The sequence below is a fragment of the Coturnix japonica genome, chromosome 21 (genome assembly GCF_054131305.1).
Source record: "Coturnix japonica strain WE chromosome 21, WE-NBRP24, whole genome shotgun sequence".
NCBI lineage: Eukaryota > Metazoa > Chordata > Aves > Galliformes > Phasianidae > Coturnix > Coturnix japonica.
Genome location: NC_140683.1, coordinates 4,709,266 through 4,721,632, shown reverse-complemented (window position 1 = coordinate 4,721,632; position 12,367 = coordinate 4,709,266). Strand labels below are relative to the sequence as shown.

Sequence of the window (12,367 nt, the reverse complement as noted above, 5' to 3'; positions counted from 1 at the left end):
CCTGCTGCCATTAGAGCCAAAATCTGTGCTGCAGGGGGTGGGTTGGGTAAGTACAGGTTGTGCTCAGCTGTAGTTCTGGCTTTTTCCTTTCATGTACTCTCTCTTCTCCCATGACCTGAAGGTCGATAGTAGCACTAATCCTTAAGAGCAGAGCAGTATAAATCTACATGGCTGCTTCCTCCAATGTATCTCTTGTGCTGGGCTCCAGCAGGAGCAGAAGGACCAGCAGATGCTGTCCCTGTGAGCTCTGATGGCCTGGCAGCCCAATACAAGGGATGCACAGGATGCAACCCAGTCACTTCACTTGTTCTGCTTTGATCTTGCTGTTTTATGATCTTTCTGTAATAGGGGAATTCAACAAAAGAAGCAACAGAAGCTGCAGAGGATGCAAGGCATGCATTTGTGAACTGAATTGCAGCTTCTGGGATTTGCTGCTGGAAAATGGCTTGAAAAGGGCAGGTCCCTGATGTGTGTGTGAGCAGGACAGCAGTGCTGTAGGCTGCCAGGGAGGGTGACCTGAGCAGAGCTGGCCGTAGCCCTATCCAGTGTCACCAGGAATCCTGTCCCTTGTGGAGGGAGGAGCATTCAGTAACTTGAGCTGTGCTGGACCACATCAGCTGCACTAAAATAACCCTGGAGAGGTGACCGGCACTCAGACCTGGGCTGTGCCCTCAGTGTGCAGCTGGGCAGCCAGTGCCCAGGTGGCAGGGCTGACTGCAGTGGCTCTGAGTACTTGGCTCAGCCCTGGGCTTCTGGGTGCCCTGCTGGGTTTCCTATGACTACCATAGGGAAGTTGTAATCCTCAGATGGGTTTTGTGGAACCCAGCCAGTGTGATGCCATCAGGTATTGCACAATGCGCTGGTTGGGCTGGTTGGGTGCGAGGGCCCCGTGGCTGTGCCGGCCTCGTGCTCTGCAAGCACAGCTCGGAGGTGTGGGTTGTTCTGGGTGTGCTGTGCAGGTACCTCCTGAAAACATGAATGAGGTGTAGTGCTTATGCATGATGTGGTTACTTGGCTTTTGTGAGCTGTAGCTTGGGTATAACCTGTGCTTAGGTTCAGATGAGCTTCTGTGCTCTCAGAGGAAGGGCTGCTCTGCAGGGAATCTGGGCCCGGCGGTCTCACAGCTCCCACACGCCTGGGATTTGGCTGAATTACTCAGCTCCTTGTTGCTGTGTGTATGGGAATAGCACAGCCTGTGGTGCCATGACACCGCTGCGTGCCCCACTGTGCAGCCTCTGTGCTCCATCTCCTTGTGTGAAGCCATGAGGGTCTGGAACATCTCCCTGCACCTCTTGCACTTAGGATTTGATTAATGCTCTGTTCCCTTGCAGTACCTGCAGGTGCAGGCTGCCACCCCTCTGTGCAACATGCTAAAGGAAAATAACATGGGCCCTTCTAAATTCTCCTTATAAGGCCAGCAGGCACTATTTCCGAGCAGCTGGCTCTCCACTGCAGCAGGCCTCTTCCATCTGCATTTTCCCCTCTAGACAAGCTCGTTGCCAGGCTGCATGTGATGAATCATGGCCTTCTTTCTGCACTTACCTCGGTGTGCAGCAGCGCTCGCCTTCCTCCCATGCTCCCACTCCTGAGCACACACTGAGGAAAGGGGAAAAAACCCACAAAGCTCCATGAGATCCGTGCCCTGTGCCACCCTCCTGTGTCCCTGCCCTGCACAGGCAGCACTCATGGCTGCAGATTCCCAGTGCCATCACTTCCCAAGCCCATGACATCTCCCACAGTGTATTTATAGTTCACTGTGCTGGAAATATCCATGGGGTGTCCAGTTCCCTGCCCTGGGTTGGTGCCAGCGGGACGGGCTGAGCCCCAATAAGCAGCACTGGGGCAGGGGCTCAATGCTGCCCTCAGGGTGCTGGTTCCTTGCTGAAAGCTCCCAGAGCTGTGCCATTGCCAGGGTCAGTCACCGAGTAGGGCTCATGCAGGTCTTCCATCTCACCAGACATATTTCTTTGTGTCCCATCAGGGTAGATCTAATGAAGGCTGTAAGGGAGAGATAACAAAGCATCAGTGCTCTATTGCATAACGAATCCCTGCAGAGTGCAGGTACGACCAAAATGCTCCAAAAAAAAGGTCCAAATGCAGAGTTTGCTGGTGGTGATGCCTAAAGGAGCCTACGTCTGTGCAGAGGTAACTCTTCTCACTGTTTATCAGCAGCTTCCAACCAAGGCTTCTTCAGGGCTCCTCGTAGTGTGTCAGGTGCTGTGGAGGTGCAGACACCCACGCACAGTGATGGGTCAGTGCTCAGTGGGGATGTCTTGGCTCTGAGCGCTGCACTCAAGCTTTGTGCTTCAATTTATTGCTTTTCAGAATAGCTCTGTTCTATGAAGCTGTGGCTGGTCCTGTCCTGCTGCCCCCACCACAGGGCTGCTGCATGGTGCAGTGGTGCTGGAGATGCCGGTGCCAGCAGCAGGGTATCCCCCAACACCCCAGGTTTTAAACTCATTTCATCTGGTGCTTGTTAAAGTCACTACAAGAAAATAGACGAAGGCTGTGAAATAAGAGGCTCCAGCTTCCACTCTTGCAGGCAGGTGCACGCTGGGACCAGCAGCACGGCCACGCGCTGCTCCTCTGGCTGGCCTGAATTGGAGCACTTTCCTTGGACAAAACGTTCCAGCTTTAATGAGCAAAACCAAACTGGGATCGTCCAACCCCAGTCCCCTCCTCTGATGTCACTGGTACCCGGTGAGTCATCCTGCATTGCCATGGTGATGCAGTGATGCTGCCTTGCTTAGGGAGCAGAGGCGGCCGAGCTCCCCCCCGGCACTGAGCCCCCCACCCTGCCATGGGCTGCCACACTGCGAGCTGCTGCCCAGGGCCCTCTGCCACCACTGAGACCAACAAGATGCCAGCGGATGCCAGTGGTAAGTCAGCAGTGCTGGGGGTTTTGCTGGCTGTGGGGCATTGATGGGGTCCTATAGGGGCTGTCTCCCAGCAGGATGGAAAGGACACCTTAAGGGTGTCACCTGAGGTTGTCATCTGCAGTGTGACCCCCTCGTTGTGCTCCTTGCAGCCCTATGGGCTCGTGACATCAATTTCCAGCAGTGCCCTCAGGGGGCACAGGGTTGGGGTCTGCATGGGGACCGTGCCAGCCGTATTGGTCAGGCATAGTGGGAACAGCAGAGTTGTGTTTCAACCCATCCCTGTCGGTTGAGAGCTGTGCTGTTAGGAAGTTTGTTTCTATAACCCCTGGCGTGTGCCAAACCCTTTGTACGTGACTAAAGGTGCTGCCTTGCTCAGGGCATCCCAGGGCGTGCTGACAACCCCGCGAGCCCTGCAGTGAGGGGACGTGTTGTATATCCTTGGGCATCTCACCCCTGCTGGGGAGTGCTGTCCCATTGCTCAGCTGCTGCGTGCCGTGCTGACAGTGCTCACGGGTGCCTTTGCTTTGCTTTCTGCTCAGGTTGGAGTTTTTTCTGGTCATAAAGTTCTTGCTGTAAATAGAGCCTGGATAAGCAGGATTGAGATGTTTCAATTGCTCTGACTAATTTTCACATTAACATATTTCTCTAGCTATGGATTTAAGAGTATTAAAGTGCAACATGTACAAGCTGGCAGGGACCCAAGGGCGGGAGGCAGTTGGGGTTTGTTTTGGCACGTCCAGAGATGGGAGCAGAGGGAAGGACAGGGCTGCCAGGTGAGGAAGGAGCCCTGCAAGCCTGGTAAACCAGGAGCTGCATGCAGGAAATGGGCACTGCACCCCATCATCATAACAGCTCAACTCCATGCACATTACCTTAAAAAACAATGAATGGAACACAGCACTGCGGTCTAAAATTAATTGGTTTTCCTTCATTACATGAAAAATGTTGCGTGTGGTTCCCCGGCGCACACGACTGTTGTGTTGCATGTTCTTTATGATTACAGAACTGAATATAAGTAATTTACTGATAACTGCATCGTGCCATAGAAACTGTTCCTGTGTCGTTGGTAATTATGCTGAAGTGACTGCTCTGTTGCTAAGAATAATGCTCCGCTCCCTCTTCTAAAGGTTGAATACATGATGCACTGTCATGGGGATCTATTTAGTACCAGGGAGAAAAAGGCATTAGAGCAGCAGCTGAATAGGGTTCTGCCCATCCCCTCATTTCATCCTCAGCTTATATTATCCTGGCTTCATTCATTCATGAGATGCCTTTTGACCACATCTTTATTAACTTAACGAATTCAAAGTAAGGCAACTTTATTAAACCACAAAACAGAACACCTCTGTGGTGTGTGCTGGGACGTGAGAGTTAATTTCTTCAGCCGCCTTCTTTTGCTCCTCCTGGGATTAACACGTAAAAGCCAAGCAAGAGGCAAGAGAGAGGTGAAGCTCTTCCAGCAGAGACACCCACTCCTGTGCTGTGGCTGGTGAGTGCTCCACAGCAATGCTAACAAGCACACTGGCAGCTGGGTCCCTGTGGGCTGTGGGTTATAAACCAGCTGGAGGGAAGAGAATGCACTGCATGCACCAGACCAACGTGGTTTCTCCCTGTTTGCTCAGTGGCTGCGCTGGGCCAAGCTTTATGGTGTTGATACTCAGGGAATGGTAAAAGCTGGCTTGATTGTGGGTAGTTTTTAAGGAGCAGGTGGGGGGAAAGTCTCTTTCTTCTGCTACTAAGTGTGTTTTTCCTGGGGGAAAGAAGGAAGGAAGTGAAATATGGGAAATTACTGACCTTTGGAAAGTGCACTGAGTCCTTGCAGAGGAAAGTAAACTGAGCAGGAGTTGAGCTGTGTATGATACAAACAAGCTTCCCAGTGTATTGAAATTCCCAAGCTGTGGTTCTTTTTGCTCTGGTTTAACACTCAGAGCATTATCTGTCTGGTAAAGACATTACACTTTGTCCTCCCCTCCATAAATAGCTACAGGGAGACAATGAAGCATAGGATCTCCGTGCAGGCTCCTGCTCTTTCCTTTATCTGCAGGTGCTTTCTGCAGTGCTGAGGGTGAATTCCAATACACTGTTGGTCTTTCTAACTAGAAGGTGCTACTGCTAATTAGTGCCACTGATGGGTCAGCTCTTGATTCCACACTCAGGAAGTATCCCCAACCCATACGAACCCAGCACACAGCATACTTTACAAGCAATACCTTTGTGCTTTATACAATATAACCTGATGTCCTTGGGATGACAAGGGACTGATATTCTATGTTCTTATCTCTCATATTGATAAATGAAACCTGATAGAAGAAACTGAAATACTAGGCATTCTTCCAGTAAGGCAGAAAACAAGCACACAGGGTTAGCTGTGTTATATGTCATAGGTGTTGTGCTTGAATACAGTAACTTGTCAAAGGTATTACCTCCCATTAATTAACCTCAGAGCTCAGCTGGAAGACAGGCTGTGCAGTATTTGTTGGTTCACATGTACACCCACTCTGAATGGTTAAAGGATCCAGGAGAATGCTCTGATAAAGATTATTTCATATAGAAAAGCAACGTATTCACATTTTCTGGAAGCCTTAAAGAATCATTTATACAGACTACAGGAAAGAAACAAGTGGCGTGCAAGTTAAAGATGGATTTGCTGCTATTGAACTGGGCAGTCATTTATTTTTGCTTGGAAAAAGCAACCCTATGTAGCAACCTGCTGAGGATCCTCCCATTTTAAGTGCAGGCTTTTTATCTTCAGGCCAATTTTGAGGATGCTGGGACTGGAGTTCTGGCCAAACTACTTCAACTACAAAGTTTCCCCAGATGTCAAATTCAGCTTTTGCTTAAGGACACACAGATGCCCTAAAGCAGCACAGTTACACAAGGTATTACCATGAAGGAAGAAGCCACAACACATTTCTCATCTCTGGAAGATGGTGATACATAAGCGCAAATCCAAAGGATAGCACTGCATAAAGGAAAAGGCTAGAAAGGTACTAATAAACCAAGGTTTTCAGTTCAGCTCTAACTGTATAAGGGTGGCCTTTCCCTTACCCTGAGGCTTCCCTTCATGCTTTTCCCCCACAATGTTCATTTTCTTGACCCAAAATTTCCACTTCTTTTTATTTATTCAGTTCCAGGTGTCTTAGTAATACTTGTTTTGCAGGATTATCTGCTGCTCTCTTAAAACATAATTTGTTATTAAGTGTTTCTGTTTAGCAACCTGATCCATTCTTTATCTACAGCAAAAATGTATCAGAGGAAAAAGTAGGGCAGCTTTCTCCCAGTGTGCACCTTCACCCCTCACCTGCTGAGTCAAAGGGCCGTTCTGTTTCTGCAGCCCAATCTACTACATAAACCAAAACATTCTTCTTGAGTTTAAGGGGATTTGGATATTTGGATTGGGCCTTAATACTTAATCTGAAAACAAGAGCAGCTTGTTATAATGGCAACGTCATAAACTGACAGCCTGGCTTTAAAAAAACAAAACACAACTGTATTGAAAACCAAACTCTTCAGAGATTATAAAGCACTTGGCAAGTTGTTTGCAAGGGACATCCACTTTAATTGCATACAATCTTGCAATTAAGTAGGCTGGGATAACCTTTGGACACTCGATCATACTTGCTGATGACATCAAACAGGATGCCTTGCTCTTTGAAAAGATACAGGGAAATGAATGCTGAATCTTAGGACTGATCCAAGTGAATCGAGAATTTGAAATGCGTGAATTCCACATACATAGCAAAAAACAACGTGTGAGATTCAGGACAAAAAGTTAGGTAGGAAAAGGTCACTCTGCTATCACTGTGTGTGGCCAAGCTTATCATCACATTTTCACAAGATAGCTATTAAGATAATTCATCGATCCAGTGTGTGCATTAGAGACTCAAACCTCTTAATCATGTAACTTCGCTTTTCAGCTGAGCCCCACTGCCAGTAATGAACCTCATCAGGTCAGTTCATCTGCAGGATCACCATGCAGGGTGATCTTGCTGCTTCCAGCAGGTATCTGTGAGTTTCAGATGGTGTCAGCAGTGTCTGCAGGGCTCTATGGTGGTTGTGATGCTTTTCCTACACCTAAAAAGAATATATATATATATTATATATATAAAATATATATTATATATTATATATATATTATATATATATCATTCTTTTATACCTGTCAGACGTTTCTTACTGTTTATCATGACACAAAGTGGGCGAACAAATTATTTGCTACAGAACATGCAGGATGCATAAGGCAGTCTTCTGCCTGGAAAGCACCTCTGGCATCCTTTGATCAGCAGATAGCAGCAGATCAAGCCCTGGGGGAAGCAGTTCCTACTAACCTGAAGAGAAGCAGTGATCAAACACGGATGGTTCCTGTGTTGTCTGTGTGTTGGCTAGTGAGGGAGAGGCGCATCCTTCACAGGACAAAGCAAACATCTGATGGCACTGTTAGCAGTTAGCGTGTACCTGGAGGATTTCCTGGTTAATGATTCACAACACAGAATCACAGAATGACCCGGGTTGGAAGGGACCTCAAGGATCATGTAGTTCCAACCCCCCTGCCTGGCAGGGCCACCAAACACACACCTTTACTAGATCAGGTTGCCCAGGGCCCCGTCCAACCTGGCCTTGAACACCTCCAAGGACGGGGCATCCACAACCTCCCTGGGCAGCCTGTTCCAGGACCTAACCACCCTTCTAGTGAAGAACTTCCCCCTAACATCCAACCTAAGTCTTTCCTCTTTTAACTTAAAACCATTTCCCCGTGTCCTGTTATTGTCAGCCCTTTCCAAGAGTTTACTCCCCTCCTGGGAGTAAGTTCCCTTCAGGTATTGAAAGGCTGCAGAGAGATGGAAATTCTTTTGGCATTTCTATGCTTCTGTGTGCAATAAAGGAGGCCTGGAGGAAAGCAGCTGTGTAGTGATGGCACTGCAGGCTGCATCACCACAAAGCCCCGCTCCTATCAACGTGGATCCCTCAGCCTGGGCTCCAACAGCACACGAATGTGGACAGGCCTTCACACACATCCACTGAAGCGGTGCAGGCCTCCATCACCTTCCTTGACGCCTTCACAGAGGCCCGGTAGTGCCATGCTCACAGCACGTGCTGTGTAGCACCACGGCCAGGCCTGGGCAGCAGCGGAGCTCTGTGCCCCGTGATGGGCGACGCCTCGTTGTCCCGTTGGGTTCCGTTGGGTCCCGTTGCGGCCTACCCGCCCCCCGGGCCTCGCCGGGCCGCGCTCGCGGTCGCCATGGCAACGGTTGCCTAGCGAGGCCCGCGGGCGACCGAGCCCTGGTTGGTGCGCCTGCGCAGTGCGGGCCGGCAGCAAACCCCGCCTTTCTTCTCGCCGCGCGCGCCGCCGCGCCCGGGCGGGAGGCAGACGGCGGGAGCGCGCATCGAGGCGGGCGCATGCGCGCGCGCGCGGTCCCGAGCGTTTCCAGCCCCGGCCCGGCAGCAGCGGCTGCCTCCCTCCCTCCTCCTCCTCCTCTTCTTCTCCCTCCTCCTCCTCTCCCCTTCTCCCCCTCCCTCCGCTCTCCCGGTTCGCACCGTCTGCTCGCGGTCCGTGCAGCGCGGCCTCCCGTCTCCCTGCGCTCCGGAGGTCGCGGGGCTCCGCGGGGATGAGGCGGCGGTAGCGGCAAGGTGAGGCGGCGCGGGGCCTGCAGGCCGCGGCGGGGGGGGCGGTGGGCTGCGCCCCGCTTCCTCCTCCTCCTTCGCACACTGAGGGGAGGGGGCGCCGCCGCCACCGCCGCTGCTGCTGCCGCCTTCCTCCTCCTCCTCCTCCTCCTCCTCCTCCTCCTCCCCCCTCTCCTCCTCGCAGAGCATGGGCGTGCGGGCGCTGTGCTGCTGCGGGCGGGCGCGGCGGGGCCGGGGGCCGCAGGTGCTGCCCCGCGGGGGGTGAGGCCGCAGCCAGGGAGGGATGATGCTCGGCTGGGGTCGGGGGGCCCGGCCCATGAGAGCGGTTGGTGTGACGGGGCCGCTGCCTTTTGTTTTGCTCCTAGATGGTGGATGTTGACGTTGGTGCGGGTGGAGAGAGCGGCAGAAGGAAGATGGATGCCCTGGGTGATAGCGCGGTGGAGATCGTCCCTTTGGAGCTCTATGATTCAGCCAGAGCGAAAATAGCTGCTAATCTACAATGGATCTGCGCTAAAGCCTATGGAATAGGTGAGGTGGCGGCCGCGGGGAGGCATGCTGGGTTTTGTTCTGCGTTTGGCAGCTCCACTCCCCTTCCAGGAGTGGTTAAATTCGGCATAAATCGCCTTTGTCTTAGACATCAGTGATATGATGGTCTGTTCTGCTGGAATATTTATGATGCTCATCCTGGTACCTTCAGCAGAACAATGGAGCTACCTATGTGAGCTGCTGGGAACCAGCAGAAGGAGCAGTGAATGCTCACAGGTTATTGTTACAAAGGATGCATGTCTCAAAGGTGTGAACTCTTGCTTCAGCCAAGCAGGCCCGAGGCCCTCAACCCGTTGTCTTGGCCTAGAGATGCTGGGGCCTTGGTGCTCTTTGTATGCTCTGTTGGCATCCCCAGCTCAGGGTGTGCTGCCGTTCTGGGTATGTTTTGTTTTGTTGGAACGTGTCATTGGTTTTAAAGTGAACTGCAAAACGATCTTATTTGTGATCAGTAGAATTCTTTTATGTCAAGGCCGTGTTGCATGAACAGATAGAGTTTGGCGTTGCAGTGTGACATCAGACAGCACGATGTGGGTGGTGGAGGAGTCCTCCTTTCCCAGATGTTGTCATGGGCCAATACAGCCCAATGTGGACATATTAAGGTTATTGTACAGCAGAGGCATTTGTACAGTATTTTCCTGACATCTGTTGGAATCCATTTCTTGTTTTGAGACAGATTTCCTTGTCTATTCGGATCTATTGCTGCAGGATGCTTCTTGAGCTTCATTACGAAGGAATACACCAGACTCTTTCTTTATGCCAAAGAAAACCTACATTAAAACATGTACAAAATCTTGTTTTGGAAAATGAGGTAGCCCTGTTAATCTAAGTCTAATTCGTCAAACTCATAATGTGCTTAATGGATTAGTGCTAGCTTACTTTGTGGCAAGGCTGAAGGAAAGCAGCCCATTCCTGCAGCAAAAAACATTATCCTCGTGGAAATAGTTTGTAAATTGTTTTTACTTTTCATCTCGTCAGCTCTGTGCGTGGTCTCATCACAGTGAGGGGAAACAGAAGGAGAATCTACTATCTTCGTTAGTAGATTTTGTTACAGGCAACAGGAGACATAAAGGTACATAAATCAAGTTGAAAAGTGTGGGAATTTTAGGGCAGTGCTGATGAACTGTTGGTAACACAAAAGAGATAAGAGGATGTTTCTCTGTGTAAATATTTTTTCAGTTGCTGGAACTGTTGCTAACGTTTCCTAAGGGGGTTTTTTTTGGTAATGAGAGGTAAAATAAATCCTCCAGCCCCAAAGATGCACTATTTCTGTTATGACTGTTTCAGAAAGAAACCAGCTCTGGCTTAGGTCTGACTGGTGTGGGTCGTATGCTGCTTTAGGAGAAAGCTTTAGGGCCTCTCATGCTTTGATAGTGTCATCTGGGGCTGTGGGATGCAGGGCTGTGTCTGTAGCTCTGGGCTGTGTGCCCCTCACAGTGTGGACCTGCATGGAATCACTGCTTGGCTTTCCGTTGGCTATAAAGGCCAGAGAGGAGGCCCAGCAGTGTGGTCTCCAGCATGGAGAAGGCTGTAGCATCGCTTGCTAGTTTCCCACTTGTGTTTTAGCTTGTTCAGATTGTGTGTTAACAGGAGTTAAACGCCATGAATGTTAAGAGATGTTGTTGCTGGGACTTCTGGGGTTGTATATCCTGGGTTAGCTTCAGTGCGTAAGGCTTTTGTAAGTATTTTCAGGCCTGTGGCCTGTGGAAATGTAGTTAGATTTTGATGAGACTCTAGCAGTTGTCATGTGGTAACCATTGCTTTGAGAATAGCATTGTAAAATACTTAAAAAAAAATTATAAACCTCTTTAATTCATAGAGAGACGAGCTTAAGGAGGCTTTCTATGTGATTATCATCATGAGTAGTATTTGAACCTGTTACTTGTCAGCTCTGTGGTGCTGGTGGGATGCCTTTGGTTTGCTTTAAGATACTGGATGTGTGGTGGGTCTTGGGCAGCTCTCAGGAGGTTCTTATTTTCAGCATAGCATCTCATTATGAAGGTGCTTTGGGGAAGAGCTGCGTTGTTCCTCTAGGGTTAGTTCTGGTCAAGCTGATGCAAAAACCCAGCAGTTTGAATGTGAAAGCTCTGTCTTATGTTCCAAAGTAATTCCTATCAGATAGGGCTTTCAGCACAGCCTTCAGGTGGCCGAGTAAAGAGTTTTGTTAGGGAATGTTCAATTGGAAATTGAGTTTATGAATTGATGTCATTTTGTGCTGTAATCTTGCAAACGCTGCTGTGTATCCTGAATTTCATTTTCATTTAAGTAGAGCTCAGCTTATGCTGAAGTGTGGGAATGGCCAAGAGCAGGAATTAGATTCTGGTGCAGACTATTACTATTATATCATTCTTCACTGTAGATTTTACCTGAATCTAAAATTTCCTATTTACTCTTACAGTGTATGTGAATTTTCCATATCAAAACTGGCATCTAAGTGAAAAAATTCTTCATCCTTTGTTGTTATTCTCAAGGACAAATCAGCGAGGCCGTACCTGGCATCATTTGGAGCTGAAGCTCTTGTTTGGGATTTGTTTCATTTCATGATGCATTCCTTTGTTCTCTGCTGCCCATGAGAAGAGTTTTGGGAACCAAAGAGCTGAGCGCAGCTCCCCTCTCTCTTCAGAACAGATAACTGCTGCTGCAGAACTCCCCTTTTGCTGTTTGCACATGGATCCAGCTGACAGGTTTGTTTCTGGCAGCATGAGGCTCCTCCTGCCCAGCTCTGGTGCCTGCTTGTCACAGATGGGCACCAGGGTCAGGCTGTACAACCATTGTCCACACTCCAGAAGAGAGAAGGGGATGGAGCAGTGATGGAGGTGTTTCCCCATTTGCTGTCATCCTGAGTAAATCTGGGTGTGCTGTCACAGATCCACATAAAAATCTGTGCACAAACATCTGGAAACCTCCTGCACATCTGAAGCACTGGAAGTCTGTTTGGCTGAGGCAGTAGTTTGAAGGAATCAAAATGGGTTGGAACAGAATTGTCTTGTCTTTTTTCATCAGCAAACGTTGATTAGAACCAAATGTGCACTTGAAGGAGTTCTGGTAGCAGTGTGAAAACAGCTCTTAATGCTCAGGAGGTCTAGGAGCAAGGGTGCTGCCAGGTTTCTGTGCGACTTGAGTTCACAGGGTGCTTAAATCCCTTTGAGAGCTTCATCCTGGCCTTGCAGAAGGCAGCGCAGGAGGCTTAGAGCAGCTTGGCAAGCTGTGCTCCTGCACCAGTGCTGTCCTTGCTGTGCTGCCTCTTCATGGTGCGTTTTGTGAAGGTGGGCAAGAGCAGAACTTCCATTTCTGAGGCTGAGTTAAGTCTGTGTTCATTTGTG

The 12,367-nt window shown here is 49.6% G+C and overlaps 1 protein-coding gene and 1 long non-coding RNA gene across 9 annotated transcripts in view; one reads left to right on the top strand and one right to left on the bottom strand.

Annotated features, from left to right (window-relative positions):
• Positions 1 to 2,712: 2,712 nt before the first annotated feature.
• Positions 2,713 to 12,367, top strand: part of CAMSAP1 (calmodulin regulated spectrin associated protein 1) — a 28,343-nt gene continuing 18,688 nt past the window's right edge. For 3 of the 8 annotated variants that reach the window (XM_085521154.1, XM_085521152.1, XM_015878858.3), the window contains exons 1-2: positions 8,301 to 8,507; positions 8,867 to 9,029. In XM_085521154.1, coding sequence (XP_085377280.1) covers positions 8,867 to 9,029 — 163 coding nt within the window. In that variant the 5' untranslated portion in view covers positions 8,301 to 8,507. Of the gene's footprint in view, positions 2,880 to 8,300; positions 8,508 to 8,592; positions 8,746 to 8,866; positions 9,030 to 12,367 lie in introns of those variants that run through there. The other 5 variants (XM_085521153.1, XM_085521150.1, XM_015878857.3 and 2 more) reach the window with 4 other exon arrangements.
• LOC107321720 (uncharacterized) lies at positions 6,768 to 8,000 on the bottom strand. Its single transcript, XR_001558649.3, has 2 exons — positions 7,923 to 8,000; positions 6,768 to 6,953 (listed from the first exon to the last, which is right to left on the bottom strand). It is a non-coding gene; the product is annotated as an uncharacterized LOC107321720 (long non-coding RNA).